Raw genomic sequence first — 19,959 nt, forward strand, 5'->3', positions numbered from 1 at the left:
CACTCAGTAGAGGTGGGCATTGGGTAATACTGGAGTGTGTGATCATACACGGCTGTTATCTCACCTGATTTTGGTCTTTTCTTCAGGTAACATGGTCAAACCTTCTTGGCCATTGGCCCAGCTAAGAAGGCTTGTGAGGAGTAGGGCTCTCAGCATCATGGAAATGCCAGGAGAACCCTGTGGTGAGCAAAACAGTTTTTCTCCCATTTAATCTTTGACAGGTCTGTACACAAGTAGGTGTTCCTGTGCTCTCAATGACGCCCCAGAAATATCAAATAATCCAATGCATTTCCTCTGCATAGTGTGGCCTCATGGACAAGCACCAAGAGTTCATAAAGTTGACAACTGGCTGTCTCCACTACAGTTGATGGGTTTAACTGTCAAGCTAGTTGTCAAAATGGCTAACTGACAACAATGTCACATTAACCCATACCTTACAAAAAAAGATTGCAGTTTTGAAACGGCAGTAAACGTGCAGTAACTGCAGTAGACTGTGGTATTTTGGACGCAGTAACTGCAGAATAACTGCAGTGTACTGCACTGTAACAGTAGTTACACTGCAAAATCACTGCAGTTAAAACATTTTTGGGGGGGACACAGTATTTGCAGAATACTGCAGTTATATAGCACTTTAACTGGAGTTATACTGCAACCTTATTTCGTAAGGGATAGCAACTGTCAACAACTAACAGGTTACTTGATATGTACACAATGACAAGGCATGTTACCCCTGGCAGCTCAGGATAATTAATTAGCTAGCTGGCTTAACAAGTGAACCAGTTGACATCTGTACAGTAGACGTGTACCTAGCCAACTTGCTAGCTAGCTAGTAGCTATGTCTATATACTTCGAATCACACACGAAGCTCCTCGTGTTCACTACTAGTGTGATTTCCGAGTCTATAATCAGACGTATACTCCAAAGGACAGGGAGGATCTCCATTAGGTTAGCTTGCTTGCTAGCAGCTAGTTAACTAGCTAATTAACAAACAAGACTGAACGCCGGTGGTGATGTGTCTTCTTTCGTATTGCAACACAAATATCCCTATTCTTCCGTGTCAGTCCCAGTCTCACGAACAACGCCAGGTCTCCCGACCCGAAAAGGGTATTTCAACCAAACCGTCGATGAAACCCCAGCGAGAAAACTATTTTCGGAAATTAGACTGTGCTCAGTTTCTTTTGTGCTTCTTTAGCTAGCTAACGTTACTTTACTAACTAGCTACTCAACAACCCTTGACAAGCTGGAGGTACCTCTTGATTCTATTGGTTAAGGCGGCGGAAGTAAAGTGAAAACATTTACATTTGTATCACGTTAAAATGCGAGTGATATTGTTTTTTAAAGTTACATTCTTACTAGTTATGGGCATAATATTGGATTACAATGTATCCGATCCGTACTTTTTAACTTGAAGAAACATGAATTCCTCCAGTCTTTTAAAACAACACTACAATGTACCTATTTTTTTTATATATGCATTATTACTTGATTATACCTGAAATGTAGTGTATATACAGATACTGCATACGCTTAGTTGCCTCCAGCACGTAATTGTATAATGGCCACGAGACTCCATTTACCATCTGCCCTTGCGATATTTTAACGTCGCATTTGGGGCGGGCTCATGCTGTTGATGGTAGCCTACAGCCCTGCGATCAAAACAAGTATAAGTGGAACGCAGCTAAATTATTGCAACAACAACAAAAAATGTCTGCAGTTCGCTGTCTTCTGTGATGGGGAGTCGAAGGACCTGAGGATTCCCCCATAAAATTCTTATTTGTCTGCTCAAGTTGATCAATTATGTCTGTAAGTAGTTTCTTCGCATAGCCTTCTATGTGTCGCCTTTGATTTATCCCCCTAAAATACAGCTTTTTTAAAGGAGCTCAGCCCGGCTTTAAATGTACTCTTGAAAGTTGTAATAGTAGAATGCACAAGGTGCAATTTCGAAATTGGGTAGTGCATCATCAGTTCCTCTTGTCATGTTAGTCATTGCATACCTTGGAGAGCTATTTATACTAGCCCATGTCAGCGAATGTTTTTTAATAAAAGAATGTGCCCATAGATATTGTTGTAATATTGTAGTCACTCAAATATAACACGAATACACATTAGACATGGCAAAATGTATAGAATTGCCATAAAATTTGCATTAAAACTGCAAAATGTTCTTTGCACCCTGTGACAAGATGTGTAGAATTGCAGAAAAGAAGGTTTAAACCTGCTAAATTCTCTCCACCAACAAGAGGGGTGTGAACAGTTTGTATCATGAACAGTGCTTGGAAAAGTTAGTCCATCCTCCTCCGATTTAAGAAAATATAATTTTCATAGTCATGGCATGCTTTGTGAATGAAAGAAGCTGTGGATTATTCTCCATCCACCCGAGCGATTGAAGATTTAAAGACAGAATAAAAAAATGAACTACATTTCAAAAACAAAACAGCTGTGGATTTTTGTCCATCCTCTCCGATTCAGAATATATCATTAGTCATGGCACACTATGTGTAAGAACTATCGAATATTGAAATCAGAAATCTTATTGATTAAAAAATAAAATAAATTGAGCCTGGATTATTCTCCATCCACCCGATTCAGAATATACCGTCTTCATAGTCATGGCATGCTTGTTTCAATAGCGAGTCACGAGAGAGAACAGAATATCCTGTGGACTCTGTCATTAATTGCCACAAACGATTTGGTCTATTGGATTAGATTGGAAGACAGAGACACCCTTTTTTAAAACGCAAAACCTGACAAAGGTAGGTTGAGGGGCAGGTAAGGAAAGGTTTTGAGATTGTACGGGGCCGTTTCCCCAAAAGTATTTTAAGGCTACGTTCATCGTTGGAACCTAAGTAAGAGCATCGTTAACCATTGTTACTAAAGTTTCTCTTGAAAACGCTGGTTATTTAACGATTGCCTCAAACCAGTCAACTCGTAAACCACTACATCGTTAGATGCTTTTTTTTGCCTTTGTGTCACATACACAGATCTCCGCTAAACACAGAATCAAGATTGTTCTGTCTTTCTGTGACACTAGATACAGTATGTTTCCATTAACTTGTCCAGGGGTTTCTTGTCGACATTAAGAAAGTTTGCATGGAAAATTGATGCGACAATTGCCTGCTAGGATGCGTTTACATTTAACTATGTTGTAGATAAAAACAGCTGGGTGTAGTGACGTCACACCTAAACAAAAAAAATCTTTTTCACAAATAAAAAGTGTTTCCTTTACCCATTCAGGCAAATTGCGCATTAATATATTGGCGACAGCCTGTAATGACCTCCCACCTATCGGTTTCATGGCTCAGGTAGCCCGCGAAAGCCAGCAAATATTTGCCACTTTCTAATAATTATGAGCCAATATATCCCCACGGTTCGTGCCATGGTGAAACTTGCACTTTGACAAAAGAAAAATACACCCCTGTCGAACGGTGTCACGCTTGTCGTTGGTAATGGAGGACCAAAACGCAGCAGGTATGTGTAAGCTCATCTTGACGTTTATTAACTCAGAATGAACGTACAAAAATAACAAACAAGCGAACGAACGCTCAACAGACAGTCTGCCACAAATACACACCCAACTAATATAGGACTTCCAATCAAAGGCAACACCACACAGCTGCCTTCAATTGGAAGTCCACCCCAATTAACTCAACATAGAAATAGATCAACCAGACTACACATAGAAATACATCAACATAGACCATAACTCAAAACCCGGAAATAATAAATCAAACGCCCTCCTAACTAACACACCACCCTGAACCACATAAAACAAATACCCTCTGCCACGTCCTGACCAAACTAAAATGACAATTCACCCTTATACTGGCCAGGACGTGACAAACGGATAAAAATGTTGATCTTTAGAACATTTCTGCTGTAGACTCTGTCATTTACATTACACATGTCCCAATTTATTTATGTCAAATAAACCTGAGTCAATGGAAACCTGCCTAGAAACTAAAAATACAAAATAGCAATTTTCTTTGCATAACAAATGATATAAAACCGAGAACTGTATTAAAATATAAATACAGTATAGGCTACATAGACCTATATATACTGCTCAAAAAAATAAAGGGAACACTTAAACAACACATCCTAGATCTGAATGAAAGAAATAATCTTATTAAATACTTGTTTCTTTACATAGTTGAATGACAAAATCAACAAAATCACACAAAAATAATCAATGGAAATCCAATTTATCAACCCATGGAGGTCTGGATTTGGAGTCACACTCAAAATTAAAGTGGAAAACCACACTACAGGCTGATCCAACTTTGATGAAATGTCCTTAAAACATGTCAAAATGAGGATCAGTAGTGTGTGTGGCCTCCACGTGCTTGTATGACCTCCCTACAACACCTGGGCATGCCTGGGCCAACTCCTGGGCCAACTCCTGGACAGTCTGTGGTGCAACGTGGCATGGTGGATGGAGTGAGACATGATGTCCCAGATGTGCTCAATTGGATTCAGGTCTGGGGAACAGGCGGGCCAGTCCATAGCATCAATGCCTTCCTCTTGCAGGAATTGCTGACACACTTCAGCCACATGAGGTCTAGCATTGTCTTGCATTAGGAGGAACCCAGGGCCAACCGCACCCGCATATGGTCTCACAAGGGGTCTGAGGATCTCATCTCGGTACCTAATGGCAGTCAGGCTACCTCTGGCGAGCACATGGAGGGCTGTGCGGCCCCCCAAAGAAATGCCACCCCACACCATGACTGACCCACCGCCAAACCGGTCATGCTGGAGGATGTTGCAGGCAGCAGAACGTTCTCCACGGCGTCTACAGACTCTGTCACGTGCTCAGTGTGAACCTGCTTTCATCTGTGAAGAGCACAGGGCGCCAGTGGCGAATTTGCCAATCTTGGTGTTCTCTGGCAAATGCCAAACGTCCTGCACGGTGTTGGGCTGTAAGCACAACCCCCACCTGTGGATGTCGGGCCCTCATACCACCCTCATGGAGTCTGTTTCTGACAGTTTGAGCAGACACATGCACATTTGTGGCCTGCTGGAGGTCATTTTGCAGGGCTCTGGCAGTGCTTCTCCTGCTCCTCCTTGCACAAAGGTGGAGGTAGCGGTCCTGCTGCTGGGTTGTTGCCCTCCTACGGCCTCCTCCACGTTTCCTGATGTACTTGCCTGTCTCCTGGTAGCGCCTCCATGCTCTGGACACTACGCTGACAGACACAGCAAACCTTCTTGCCACAGCTCGCATTGATGTGCCATCCTGGATGAGCTGCACTACCTGAGCCACTTGTGTGGGTTGTAGACTCCGTCTCATGCTACCACTAGAGTGAAAGCACCGCCAGCATTCAAAAGTGACCAAAACATCAGCCAGGAAGCATAGGAATTGAGAAGTGGTCTGTGGTCCCCACCTGCAGGACCACTCCTTTATTAGGGGTGTGTTGCTAATTGCCTATAATTTCCACCTGTTGTCTATTCCATTTGCACAACAGCATGTGAAATTTATTGTCAATCAGTGTTGCTTCCTAAGTGGACAGTTTGATTTCACAGAAGTGTGATTGACTTGGAGTTACATTGTGTTGTTTAAGTGTTCACTTTATTTTTTTGAGCAGTGTATTTCAATGACAACATATATTTCAATAGTTTTATTTAGCTATTTGTACGTTTTTGTCTTTAGGCAAATGTTTTGCCTCAATATATTTCATGATGTGTAACATGCAGAATGATGTGCCAAATCTTGATTTAGTTTATTATTATTATAACATTTTAACTAGGCAAGTCAGTTAAGAACAAATTCTTATTTACAATAACGACCTATCCCGGCCAAACCCTAACCCGGACTTCGCTGGGCCAATTGTGCACCGCCTTATGGGACTCTCAATCGGCCGGTTGTTATACAGCTTGGAATCGAACCAAGGTCTGTAGTGACGCCTCTAACACTGAGATGCAGTGCCTTAGACCACTGCGCCACTTGGGAGTCCAAAAGATTTTGTGCATTATTATAGGATATGCATTAGAATATGGCGCCTCAATATTTGATATCTCTCTAGGAGATGATTCGTTGACACTATTGTGGAATAATTCGAATGTTAAGGTAAGATTTAAAAGGGAGAACGCTGATCCGAGAGCAGTGCTTCCGCTCTTTCGATCCTATCAGTATCGACACATGCCTCTACGATGAACTTAACAAACGTTGTCTCTGCTTGGTGTGTTGGGAAATGCATGTTACATCTTGGGCCGTTGTAGGAAAGAAAGAGGCATCAAAACCACTCGTAAACCTAAATTCCAGATCTATGTATCAGGAAACCGGGCCCAACTTTTGTATACTTCCCCAAGATATAAGGAGAGAATGAGTTTGATTTCCTCTTACCAGAGCTACAGCTAATTGCTTTCACGTGGAAATAATAATGAAGTCCACATCATGGCCTCACATACAGTACATTCTTTATTGTGCATGATCAGCTCCTTTGATCAGGCATTCCAATGGAGGACTATTGGACAGGTGACATATTAACAGGACTGCATCTGTCTGGCAGAGTTTGGGTAACACCAACAAAGCACATTCCTGTGTTGTCATTATCTACCTGACTAAACCAAAAAATATTTTGTACATTTTATATATTTGACATTTGTTGATGTAACCACTGTTCATTGGTTAAGGATTTGCTGCACAGGTCCCAGATCTGGTCTGCTGCCTTGCAGTATATTGTTGTTCTTTATTGTAGTTATATGGCTCTCTTTTCTCATACAGATGACCTTCGAGGCAGGGAGTAGAGTGACGCTGCTGTTTGACTTCTGGGATGTGCACGGACCCGCAGGTAGGCTAACATTGATGACAGGCCTGTGCCCTCAAGAGAATCTACAGAGTAAATCATATATTTCACAACCTGTTTGTCTGGCAGTCAAAGTGCAGTATAACTGCAGTATACTGCAAATACGGCATCCAAAAAAGTCATTTTTACTGCAGTAGTTTTGCAGTATAACTGCAGTACACTGCAGTTATTCTGTACTTACTGCGTCCAAAATACGACAATCGACTGCAGTTACTGCACTTTTACTACAGTTTCAAAACGGCAATCTTTTTTTGAAAGGGTGACCTCATTGTGTTGTGAATACACAGTTTACCCCCTTCATCCTGCATAGTGTTTCAGGTACAACAAATTAACTTCTTGCAAATGAGATATTTTAGATCTGTTTCAATGGGGCCCCAAGTGATGGATGTACTGATTTCTTACATTCTTAGATTAGGTCACTGTTGTAGTCTGTACAGTACTATGTACAGTTGAAGTCGGAGGTTTACATACAGTTAGGTTGTAGTCAAAACTTGTTTTTCAACCACTCCACAAATTTATTGTTAACAAACTATAGTTTTGGCAAGTTGGTTAGGACATCTACTTTGTGCATGACACAAGTAACTTTTCCAACAATCTTTAACAGACAGATTATTTCACTTTTATAATTCACTGTATCACAATTCCAGTGGGTCAGAAGTTTACATACACTAAGTTGACTGTGCCTTTAAACAGCTTGTAAAATTCCAGAAAAGGATGTCATGGCTTTAGAAGCTTCGGAAAGGCTAATTGACATAATTTGAGTCAATTGGTGGTGTACCTGTGGATGTATTTCAAGGCCTACCTTCAAACTCAGTGTCTCTTTGCTTGACATCATGGGAAAATCAAAAGAAATCAGCCACGACCTTAGAAAAAAAATTGTAGACCTCCACAAGTCTGGTTCATCCTTGGGAGCAATTTCCAAATGCCTTAAGGTACCACTTTCATCGGTACAAACAATAGTGCTCCAGTATAAACACCATGGGACCACGCAGCCATCATACCGCTCAAGAAGGAGACGCGTTCTGTCTCCTAGAGATGAACGTACTTTGGTGCGAAAAGTGCAAATCAATCCCAGAACAACAGCAAAGGACCTTGTGAAGATGCTGGAGGAAACAGATACAAAAGTATCTTTATCCACAGTAAAACGAGTTCTATATCGACATAACCTTAAAGGCCACTCAGCAAGGAAGAAGCCACTGCTCCAAAACCGCCATAAAAAAAAGCCAGACTACAGTTTGCAACTGCACATGGGGACAAAGATTGTACTTTTTCGAGAAATGTCCACTGGTCTGGTGATAGAAAAATAGAACTGTTTGGCAATAATTACCATCATTATGTTTGGAGGAAAAAGCAGGGAGGCTTGCAAGTCGAAGAACACCATCCCAACCGTGAAGCACGGGGCTGGCAGCATCATGTTGTGGGGGTGCTTTGCTGCAGGAAGGACTGGTGCACTTAACAAAATAGATGGCATCATGAAGCAGGAAAATGATGTGGATATATTGAAGCAACATCTCAAGACATCAGTCAGGAAGTTAAAGCTTGGTCGCAAATGGGTCTTCCAAATGGACAATGACCCCAAGCATACTTCCAAAGTTGTGGCAAAATGGCTTAAGCAAAACAAAGTCAAGGTATTGGAGTGGCCATCACAACACCCTGACCTCAACCCTATAGACAATTTGCCCCAAATTTGTAGGTAGAACTGAAAAAGCGCGTGCGAGCAAGGAGGCCTACAAACATGACTCCGTTACACCAGCTCTGTCCGGAAGAATGGGCCAAAATTCCCCCAACTTATTGTGGGAAGCTTGTGGAAGGCTACCCAAAACGTTTGACCCAAGTTAAACAATTTAAAGGCAATGCTACCAAAGACTAATTGAGTGTATGTAAACTTGTGACTCACTGGGAATGTGATGAAAGAAATAAAAGCTGAAATAGATCATTCTCTCTACTATTATTCTGACATTTCACATTCTTAAAATAAAGTGGTGATCCTAACTGACCTAAGACAGGGAATTTTTACCAGGATTAAATGTAAGGAATTGTGAAAAACTGAGTTTAAATGTATTTGGCTAAATTGTATGTAAACTTCCAACTTCAACTGTATAGTTCCAGACCGAGCTGTGGTCTCTGTTGAACATTATTGCTTTCAGCCATGATAAGCTCTGTTGTCAATGTGTTTGCAGGGATGGTGCTGTCTGTGTTCGTGGTCCTACTGTTGACAGTGTTCTACGAGCTGCTGAAGGTGTGGAAGGTCCGGCTGGGAAAGCCCTTAGAGCAGCCCACTCAGCCAACCTTCCCACTGACCTTCCCCCCTCCCCTCCACTCCTCAGACAGCCAGGGAAGCAGCGCTGTGTTTGCCAGTAGCCTGTCAGAGTCTTCTCTGGCCCCCACGGAACAGGCTGCTCCCACTCCCTCCCCCATGAACAGGTAGGATTCACACAGGAACCCATGTACTTCTCTGTAATTAACATGTTCCAGAGATGCTGGCTTTAATCTACTGCTTCACAAATTGGCAAGAGTGCGCATGTGTAACAGTATTGCTTCCGTCCATCTCCTTGCCCCAACTTGGGCTCGAACCAGGGACCCTCGGAACACAGACAACAGTCACCCACAAAACATTGTTACTTATTGCTCCACTACTTCAAGGACTCAGAGCGAGTGAGATCACTGATTGAAAAAAACCCACCGCTAACTAGCTAGCCATTTCACTCCTTCCCCTCCCGGAGGACCTGAGCCCTGGGACCATGCCTCAGGACTAACTGGCCTGATGACTCCTTGCTGTCCCCAGTCCACCTGGTCGTGCTGCTGCTTCAGTTTAAACTGTTGTCTGCGGCTATGGAACAGCCAGAAGAGGACTGGCCACCCCTCAGAGCCTGGTTCCTCTCTAGGTTTCTTCCTAAGTTCCTTCCTTTCTAGGGAGTTTTTCCAAGCCACCATGCTTCTACATCTGCATTGCTTGCTGTTTGGGGTTTTAGGCTGATGTAAAAAGGGCTTTATAAATACATTTGATTGATTCACACAAGTTACACATGCACCTGGTTTCCCATGCCTACATAATGCACTGATAAATTATGAATAAATAACAGCTGATAATTAGACCCATGAGAACCTGAACTGTGCACCTCTATATAATGACTCCAGAGAGAGTACTGCAGTAGTCCCAGTTGGTATTAGATAGACTGTTGTGGCCCTGTCCGCCTGTGTGGAAAACAACCTGTGGTTACCTAGGTTATCCTATTGGCTCAGCAAAACATTGCCTGCTCCCGCACATTCTCACTACTTAGAAAAACGTAATGTTAGGACTTCCCTCATGCCCCTTTTCATGACAGTGCTAGCAGCCACAAGAGTGCTAGCTAGCTACCAACTGAAACATTAAGCTAGCCAAGAACAACACAAACAAACGGTCTACACAGCTACAAGTAGTGAGTGGAGTTAGTTTATACTAAACAAGTTAAATGTCTTACCTGTGATGAAATGTTTTTCACACACATAGCTATGTGTAGCCTACTTGGACACCGGGTCCCCACATTTCCCACTGAATATCCCGAAGCAACAGGGCTCTTCTAGCAGGCTACATTTCCCTACATGGAAGCATTGCAACCTGTAGGTCGGGATTTTATTTTAATCTGATTACATGTACATTGAACAACACAGAAGCTTTTTGGCATGTTTTGTTATTTCTGTATAACAACTTTGACAGTTGGCTCTTTTACAGTGGGGGTCAATGTTTTCCCCAATTTGTTGGTGGTGGTCGAGGGGAAATTCCTTCTTTTGACCTGAATACCGACTTGGACTATATTACTCTTCTGTCTCCTCTCCACCAGATGGCGTCTCCATGGTATCCAGACAGCCATGCACTTCCTGCAGGTGACTCTGGGCTACATACTGATGCTGTGTGTCATGTCCTACAACACCTGGATCTTCCTGGGGGTCATCTTGGGCTCTGTCCTGGGATACTTCATATGGTTCCCTCTACTGGGTCAAATCTGATCAAACAGCAGAATCGAAAGAGTCATTTTCCTGGACTATAGATCTACAGGGACTAGATATCCCATACCTGTTGGTCAAAGATTTGATCTGAAGTGCATATCGTAGAAACTCCCATGGTGTTTGTCATTCTGACTCTGTTGTGCACTGATGCGCAATAGATCTCCCTGTGACTGTGTCGCTTATCAAGTTACCTGAAGTGGAAGGTTGTTCCAGTATTTCTTCCCTACTTATACATGATCTTACGTAAAAAGCAAGATGGAGACTTCCATATAGTGACACAGATGTACACAGAGTACAGCATGGTAGATGAGTGATCGAGCACACCCAAGGTACCTTTTTATCACAAAGTTTCATTAAGTTTTACATTTTGTGTTCAAGCAAGGCAACTGTTACCCTGTACTATGTACTACACATCCACAGTCATCATTTTGACCAGGGCCCGTGAGTAGCTATAGGGCTTGAGTTCAATGGTGTCAACCTGTGGTTACTTGACTTAAGGCAGGGCTGCCCAACCCTCTTCCTGGAGATCTACTGTCCTGTAGGTTTTCAGTCCAACCCTAATTTAGGATATCTGATTCAGCTAGTTAAGGTCTTGTTGAGCAGATAATTAGTAGAATCAGGTGTGTTTAAATTAGGGTTGGACTGAATACCCACAGGACTGTAGATCCCCAGGAAGAGGGTTGGACAGCCCTGACCTAAGGTTTGTCATTCTACCATTTCACTCCAAGGTCAGACTTCCAGCCAGCACTCTAGTCACAAGACAACATTGAGGAATTGCCACCTTGACAGCACAGAAGCATGTGATGGAGTATTGTAAACTCCATAGATACTGCATGTCAGGCTCATTGGGTAACAGATTGTTCTATTGCTCTGAAATACGGAGGATAACAGATTCTGGGTCATGTTGCGTTTTTTCATCATTTGCAGGAGAGCCACCATAGTGAAACCAACCATTTTAGTGCCTTTTATATCCAATAAACAGATTAATATTTTCATTTTAATTAGCTATTTTCTGTTGAATTATCCAGTAGCCAAGTTTGAAAACATGAATGAATGCAATACTTTTTTTTATGCCCAATTGATCTATAAAGTCAACTGAAAGTAGATAACGGACTACTCCTACAAGTGGTTTTGTTTAAAAAGTCCGTATTGAGAAATACCCATGTAGACATGTGCTTACTGTTGTTTTAGTGTCATTTTATTCTAATTATAAAAATACCACCAACTAAGAATTTTCAGAAAATCAAATATGATCTAATTGATTTGAAAATGCATTTTAGTATAGAGATACAGATGATCAATAGGAAAACCATAAAATCAACTTATTTATCCATACAACTATACCCAGTCATACATATAGCTAAACACAATCAATAAAAATATCTTGCATGGAGCTTTACATATAAAATAAAGAATATGGCTGGTGCATTGAGCACCACACAGTATTTGTCATAAATAAGAAGGAAACAGAGGCACTTTGAGTGAACTAAGTAACCCTTTAAGTCATGGAGTTACATGGAAATATTTTCCTCAAGGCTACAAACTGATTAAGCCTGATTTAAGAACAATGTGCCTCAAATATACAGTGTCCATAAACATAGCATTGATAGTTTAGAAAATAATACATTTGATTTCCCTCATTTAAAAGAGTGGGGGAAATTACTTGGTTATTTTCCCATGATTCCCTTTGTTTGGCCAGAAGAGACTGACACAGAGGCCTCTTCATGACAAGGTACATAGCCTACCGTCAGTCATCCAGACCTCCCACACGCAGACTGAGCATTCTCTCTCAATGAGATTCTGCTGATGCGTCACAGTCAAAAGTTATCAGCAGAGAAAGTCCCTTTAGTAACAGCTGTAAGCATAATTATGACGGTGGCATTTCAGTAGCACTGTAGCCGACATGGGACCTCTAGCATCTATAATACGACTGTAGTGACTGCTACCATTTGAGCAGCTCCCCTCACGCTAAAGGGTTGGACCAACATACATAGAAAATAAGTCAGTAAGCAAGTGCCATTTCATGCTGAAGTCATGCACTGTAAAAAGATAATGTTGAAACAATAAAGCCACTTGTGAAAATAAAACGATAATGGTTGAAAAGGAGGCTCAACATACACTTATTCAAAATGTCTGACTGGTTTTATACAAGTTGCTAAGTCAATGTAAAAACATGTTAAAAAGCAGTGCTCCCAGACCCTGAATACAATGACAGCTACATCTCTATAATGATATGTTATACACAACAATGTCCATTACAGTAGGATGACATGCCAGACTGTTTGCGTCAACCGCCTGCCTACAGTGCCCCCTACTGCTGAATAAAAGGACATGTAATGACCAGTGGGTGTGTGACTGCCCATGAACCATAGAGTTATAACTATCTATGTCATGCATCTCTGTGAACATATCCTTAGGGCCCTTGCAGATAGGCCTCTGTAGTGTAATGTGTATCTTTTGCATCCACAATTCTCCCCACATCCCTTATCCAATTCTGACTTAAATTATTTAAATTCCTTACTCCTTAGTGACCACACAATCTAAGAATAATGCAGCAGATACCTGGGGTTCAGTGTCACACACAAAAGCTTGAGGAATAAAATGTAAAATGAAGAGAAATTAAACTTGAACAAACATGACTCCAGATGAGGTTGGAAGTCACAGTTAAATAGGCCACTGTTGTAGATGTGACTGTACGGAATATAAACCAGAAAAACAATGCTGAGGGGTCAGGAATTAGCAGTTAACACCGACTAAAATGAAACGTTTTTGCTCCCTTGTCCAACCCATTTAAAATCTTATATACAATTTCTGTCTCGCCCTCTGCTGTTTTCCCAGTGAAGTCCTCCCCGGTCTCACTCGTTGTGAAGTGCAGTGTCTCCCGGCTCAGAGTCAGAGTCTACGGCACACTCAGTTATCCTCTCTCCATCCTCTTCCTGTACCGCTATCTCTATTTCCTGTATGGCATTCTTGATGGCCGCCTCGTGTTCCTCCCCCTTGCCTTCAATAGCTGCCTCCCCCTTTTCCTGAAGCCCCCCCTCAGCTTCCTGGTCTGGACTTCCTGTTTCTACCAGCTGCTCGTTCACTTCCTGTGGGGCGCTCATCCACTGTGGTGACTTCCTGTGCATCTCCTCCACCACGGTGGTGATGAGTGTCACCTCCTCCTCCTTCCAATCCTCCAGCGTCCCTGTCCCATTGGTGAGAACAGCTAAGTCCTCCTCTGAAGCTGAGACCATTATCTCTACCACTGGTTTGCTGTGGTAACGGATCTCCTGCACGCTGTCTGAAGAACCAGGCTCCTTGGGGGGGTCTGGTTCCGTGGGGGTCTCTTGCTCCTTGGGCTCCTGAGCTTTAACCTCGACCTCCTCCATCTCTCCCTCCTCGGGGATGAAGTCCACCCCCGGCACCTCCAGGCATGACTCGTAGGGCAGTGGACCCATCTCGTCCAGCTGGATCATGGAGACCACTTGCCTACGCCTCCTGCTGGACTGGCCGCCTCCTCCCAGGGCCCCTTCAGGCTCCTCATTCCCACCACTGTACTGGGTGGCCCAGTCTACCGAGGGGTTCTCCCCCAGCAGGTGGAGGTTGGGGTCGCTGTTGGTTAGGATCATGCTGTCTCTGTACAGGTTGTGTTTCTTCTGGACCGCTGCCTCTTTCACAGCTGTAGGCAAACATAGAATCACTAAATCAAATCAAATGTATTTATATAGCCCTTCTTACATCAGCTGATATCTCAAAGTGCTGTACAGAAACCCAGCCTAAAACCCCAAACAGCAAGCAATGCAGGTGTAGAAGCACTACCATGTTAACAGTTAATTTGTATCACATTTACATCAGGGCCATATCACCAATCACCTCAGAATAGCACTGCTGGATCTGCTGATCTAAGATGACCATATAATCTTGTTCAGTACTCTGAGATGATTTGTGAATATGGGCCTAGAAGGACTCTCCAATTATCTATGACAGGCCAGTGTCTCCATGCATGTCCACCACTCACCCATCATGATGTCCTTGGTGACAGACTGCAGCACCACCTCCTCAAACACGTTCTCCACCAGGATGAACTGGGAGAAGTCCTCAAAGATCAGCTCCTGGAAGCGAGGGAGGTCCTGAGAGGTAGGAGATGAGGTTATAGACGAATGCACTCAACATAGGCAACGTCCCAAGTGGCACCCCAGTCCCTATATAGTGCACTATTGACCAGAGGTTATAGGGTTCCATACGGTTGGCTAGAGTCTGAGGGGTATCACTATATTCAGTGAGCCTCACCAGATGGAAGGAGGGAGAGAGCTGCTTCAGCATGTAGGGGATGATGATCTGTAGCACAGCCTCTCTGAAGAACTTCTTACGCACCGTGCTACTGTCATAGTCATATTTCTGACAGGGACAGAGAGGGATAAAGACACAAGACCTTAGACTCTTTGATCCGTGATGGCAAGGGTTGCAAAATTCCATAAACCTTCCCAAATTCCCAGGTTTTCCGGCCTCCCGATTGGAATATTTTCCCGGTATCAGGTGGGAAATCTGGAACCCTCCAACCAGAATTTCAGGAAAACCTTGGAATTTTTGGAAAGTAACTGGAATTTTGCAACCGTATTGAGGGCCAATCTATTCTTAAATCAATCAATTAATCCATTCAATCAATCAATCCAGTCATTCGCCTTCATCCTAATCCACCCTCAGTCTAACTAACGAACCTTAAGCACTCTGTCTTGACAGCAGTGGATGGTCTTACACAGGTCCTCTCCTCCCTGGACCTTTCCCTCCAGACTCTGGTGGAGCAGATGCTCAAACGTGTACACAGCATTGTCCATTTGCTGTTACAGGGGAGAGAGGACATAAATGATACATGGGGGGGTACATTCCTACTGATCTAACGTAGCTCATGACAGCTGTACTTTTATAGCCAATTAGCGTTTCTCAACATGTTCAAAACACGTGAATGCATCCAACTCGTATTTACTACTTCACAACTAGAAAACTACAGTGTTGGTAGTCTGGTGTGGCAGGGCACATCCATGCCCACTATGCCTACTAGGTGGTGGGATTTGTGGGTTAAGGTCTCACCTCTCTCATGAGGATTTGAGCCCTTTGGATGAACACGGAGGGGCTTGACACATCAAACCTCTGCTGCAGTCCCTCCAGATTCAGCTGCTCCACCTTCTCATAGCAGCTCTGCATCTTCACCGGGTGGAACGCCAGCATAGAGATCTTCTCCATGTGCTGAGAGAGTGATGGTGAAAGGGATGAGGGGAAAGAAGGAGAGACAAAGGGAGTGAATGAGGAAGAGGTGGGGGTAGGTAGAGAGAGAAAGGGTAGGGGAGCGAGAGAAAGAGTGGGGGTTAAAGACAGACAGACAGGGATGAGGACTTGGCACCAAAGACAATCCCCCAGGGTCCCTGCGAACCCCGCTGGTATGTCCAGTCCGGTGGTCCACTCACCTCCCCGAGTTTGTCCTTGCCCCCTCCATTGAGCGTGTTCTTGCTGACCTCCACCAGCTCTCTGAAGAAGACGTCTCGGACCTCGGAAAAGCCTCGGCTAGTGGGCTCCATCAGGGCCTCCAGGATGGAGCTGAGGAAGGGCTGGACGCTGCCCCGCAGGAGCTGCTCTGCCCTGGGCAACACCAGAGCTACAGAGTGGGGAGACATGGAGGCGTATTGTTAGTCACCATGGTGGTCAGTAGACAGTAAACACCCACACTTCCAGACCACAGTATTACCCAGAGCATTACCTAGCAGCCTAAACTCCACTCCATGGTGAAGGAAGTTTCTGATGAATTTCACCAATGGAGTGGATCCGAGACCAGGCTTTGTGGAATCTCTCTCTGACTGCATCGATTCGCCCAAGGTCAATACTTAAAAAAATACAAATTACGAAATGGCCACCTTTGTAGTTACGTGCCTCTGTTTGCTGAAACCATACTTTTCTAATAAACGTTAATCAAATACAACCACCAACTGTTTGCTCAATGGTGTTGCTCTAAGATTTCAACTCAGCACAAATGCGCATGTGGCAATTGAATCTCAACAAGGAAAAAGTCAGTGGCGGTATTTGATTAACATTTATTGTAAAAGTATGTATTTCAGCAAACAAAGAAAGGCATGCAACTACAGAGGACAAATAAAGGTTGGCGTTTCATAATTTAAATCAAATCAAATGTATTTATATAGCCCTGGAGCTAGATTCCACAAAGCCTTGTCTTGGCTTACCCAAAGGCATCAGACTGAAAAGTCCGGAGGAAAGCAAGGGTGGGAACAGGTTCAGGGAACAGAACACAAAAAAGAATGACATTATTTGAGGAACAGAACTTGAACAGAAAACGAAAGTGATCTGTACTGTTCCGGAACAAAGCCGTTATTTTATAAACGTGGAAACCGGTTAATAACGTTATTTTACATTCCGAGCATTTTGTTTCCAGTCCCACAAAAATCCTAACAAAGCGCCTATGCAAAGCACTCACTCCGTCACTCAGAAACTTATTCCAGCGTCTGCCTGCCAGCTTGATATCTTTGCTACGTGTGTGTGTGTGTGTGTGTGTGTGTGTGTGTGTAGGTTACCTGCCCCTCCACACTGAAGCATAGGTTACTGTAGCCTCCTGACAACGTTACATAGATTACTGTAGCCTCCTGACAACGTTACATAGGTTACTGTAGCCTCCTGACAACGTTACATAGGTTACTGTAGCCTCCTGACAACGTTACAAGTATGATTCAGAAATTAGGGAGAGATGTTTAAAAGAATGTATTAACTTTTTTCAATGCTAGTTAAGGATACCATAGTTATCACATTTCGCATTGGATTTATGAACTACAAAAAGGTAAGACGTGTTTTTAATTTTAGTGCTGCTCTGCACACACAAGCCTGTTAGCTAGCTCTGGTTAGTTTGAACTTTCGATTTGGTTTAACGTTGGACCAGAGCAAAGACATTTAAAGTTCCTCAATAGATGCCGCTCCTCCATCACATAGTGGACCTGTGAGCCGTGAGCCCTGAGCCCGGTCTTAAGTGTACCAGTGGTATAAAGTGAACATTGGACTCCAGTAACATCTAAGGAATGCAGTCCTTCAACATTGGCTCCATGGGAAACAAAACACAAGAGAGAAAAAAAGTGCCCTTTATCTTTTTAGGTGGAATGGTGACGTGCTAGAATAAAATAGTGAAAGATGCTTTAGGGTTAAAACAAGCAGGCAGGCAGGCAGATAAGAGCATGAGAGAGAGAGAGAGAGCTAAGATAAGGTAAAGAAAGAGAGATGGAAGTAAGGGATGAGAGCGAGAAAGTGGGAGAGAGTAAAGAAACAGAGTAGAAGTTTGAAATGTGAGAGGGAAAGGGAGGGTCAGTTACAGTACAGGATCCCTCTGGTGGCAATTGTCCATAGAAATTCACCAGTAACATGATGCCATAGTCTAATACTATAGTGTTACTCAATGAGCGCATCCCAAATGCCACCCTATTCCCTATATAGTGCACTACTTTTGACCAGGGCCCATAAGGCTCTGGTCAAAAGTAGTACACTATGTAGAGAATAGTGTGCCATTTGGGATGTAGCCAGTAACTGGTCTTACTGCTTTACTGTGCCAATAAGCCCTTAGCTCTGCACTCACCAAACCAAAACCACTAGAAATGACAAACGGTAGGCACTCTAACAATGGACATTACAGACGCTAAGACTGCAGAAGTACAATTGTTGAGAGAACTAATACAGTGTGATTTGATTAGGATCTCTTTTAGTCCCGATTTGGATGAAGTCGACATATCAGTAAGGAGTGTTTTCTATGGGTGCCGTGTGTGCATGTCTCACCGCGGATCTTGCCGCTGACATGTTCCTTGGAGGTGATTATCTGGTCCATGTCTGTGCGTAACACTGCGTCTAGACGGGATATCTGAACCTCACAGGTCTGGACTAAAGCCTCATACTGAGCCTGGGTCTGAGACAACACCTGCTTATACACCGCCTCAGAGATCTGTAGAGGGGGAGAGAGAGAGAGAGATCTTGAACACACTCGCAGCGTTCCAAATGGCACCCTATTCCCTACATAGTGCACTACTTTTGACTATGCCCCATAACTAGTGCACTATGTAGGCATGTCAAATGTAATGCACTATTTACGGTGCCATTTGGGATGGGGACCATTTGACCAGGGCCCATAACATTAGCTGAACCATACAGTGGCAAGAAAAGGTATGTGAACCCTTTGGAAATACCTGGATTTCTACATAAATTGGTCATTACATTTGATCTAATCTTCATCTAGGTCACAACAATAGACAAACACAGTCTGCTTAAACGAACACAAACAATTATACGTTTTCATATCTTTATTGAACACACCGTGTAAACATTCACAGTGCAGGGTGGGAAAAGTATGTGAATCCTTGGATTTAATAACTGCTTGACCCTCCTTTTGGCAGCAATGACCTCAACCAAACGTTTTCTGTAGTTGTGGATCAGACCTGCACAACGGTCAGGAGGAATTTTGGACCATTCCTCTTTACAAAACTGTTTAAATTCAGCAATATTCTTGGGATATCTGGTGTGAACCGCTATCTTGAGGTCATGCCACAGCATCTCAAATCGGGATGAGGTCAGGAGGTGAAGGTGTATTTTCTTCTGTTGAAGCCATTCTGTTGTTGATTTACTTCTGTGTTTTGGGTCGTTGTCCTGTTGCATCACCCAACTCCTGTTGAGCTTCAATTGGCAGACAGATACCCTAACATTCTCCTGCAAAATGTATTGATAAACTTGGGAATTCATTTTTCCGTCGATGATAGCAAGCTGTCCAGGCCCTGAGGCAGCAAAGCAGCCCAAACCATGATGGTCCCTCCACCATACTTTACAGTTGGGATGAGGTTTTGATGTTTTTGTTGTGCCATTTTTTTCTCTAGTGTTGTGTGTTCCTTTCAAACAACTCAACTGTAGTTTCATCTGTCCACAGAATATTTTGCCAGTAGCGCTGTGGAACATCCACGTGCACTTTTGCAAACTTCTGATGTGCAGCAAAGTTTTATTTGGACAGCAGTGGCTTCTTCCATGGTGTCCTCCCATGTACACCATTCTTGTGTAGTGTTTTACGTATCGTAGACTCGTCAGAGATATTAGCATGTTCCAGAGATTTCTGTAAGTCTTTAGCTGACACTCTAGGATTCTTCTTAACCTCACTGAGCATTCTGCG

General features: G+C 43.3%; 3 protein-coding genes across 6 annotated transcripts in view; 1 reads left to right on the forward strand and 2 right to left on the reverse strand.

Annotated features, from left to right (window-relative positions):
* The window catches only part of LOC106567281 (ER degradation-enhancing alpha-mannosidase-like protein 3), a 28,131-nt gene extending 26,863 nt beyond the window's left edge, over positions 1-1,268 (reverse strand). Inside the window, exon 1 of one of the 2 annotated variants that reach the window (XM_014136416.2) lies at positions 65-1,266. In XM_014136416.2, coding sequence (XP_013991891.1) covers positions 65-207 — 143 coding nt within the window. In that variant the 5' untranslated portion in view covers positions 208-1,266. Of the gene's footprint in view, positions 1-64 lie in introns of both variants that reach the window. The other variant, XM_014136426.2, reaches the window with a different exon arrangement.
* LOC106567301 (probable low affinity copper uptake protein 2) lies at positions 52-11,788 on the forward strand. Of its 3 annotated transcripts, none has more exons than XM_045691758.1 (4): positions 52-182; positions 6,719-6,785; positions 8,981-9,224; positions 10,622-11,788. In XM_045691758.1, the coding sequence occupies exons 2-4, from the start codon at positions 6,719-6,721 to the stop codon at positions 10,785-10,787; spliced, it is 477 nt and encodes a 158-aa protein (XP_045547714.1). In that variant the 5' UTR covers positions 52-182; the 3' UTR covers positions 10,788-11,788. The 3 variants fall into 3 exon arrangements, with proteins under 3 accessions (XP_045547714.1, XP_013991916.1, XP_013991922.1); XM_014136441.2 differs by lacking the exon at positions 52-182 and adding an exon at positions 1,592-1,803; XM_014136447.2 differs by lacking the exon at positions 52-182 and adding an exon at positions 2,615-2,753.
* A 175-nt stretch (positions 11,789-11,963) lies between these two features.
* LOC106567292 (protein Niban 2) overlaps positions 11,964-19,959 on the reverse strand; it is a 46,779-nt gene continuing 38,783 nt past the window's right edge. Inside the window, exons 8-14 of the mRNA XM_014136437.2 lie at positions 18,588-18,750; positions 16,232-16,419; positions 15,858-16,013; positions 15,488-15,607; positions 15,060-15,167; positions 14,788-14,899; positions 11,964-14,448 (exon numbers count right to left, since the gene is read on the reverse strand). Coding sequence (XP_013991912.1) covers positions 13,643-14,448; positions 14,788-14,899; positions 15,060-15,167; positions 15,488-15,607; positions 15,858-16,013; positions 16,232-16,419; positions 18,588-18,750 — 1,653 coding nt within the window. The 3' untranslated portion in view covers positions 11,964-13,642. The remainder of the gene's footprint in view (positions 14,449-14,787; positions 14,900-15,059; positions 15,168-15,487; positions 15,608-15,857; positions 16,014-16,231; positions 16,420-18,587; positions 18,751-19,959) is intronic.

Source organism: Salmo salar, chromosome ssa01 (assembly GCF_905237065.1).
Source record: "Salmo salar chromosome ssa01, Ssal_v3.1, whole genome shotgun sequence".
NCBI classification, from domain to species: domain Eukaryota; kingdom Metazoa; phylum Chordata; class Actinopteri; order Salmoniformes; family Salmonidae; genus Salmo; species Salmo salar.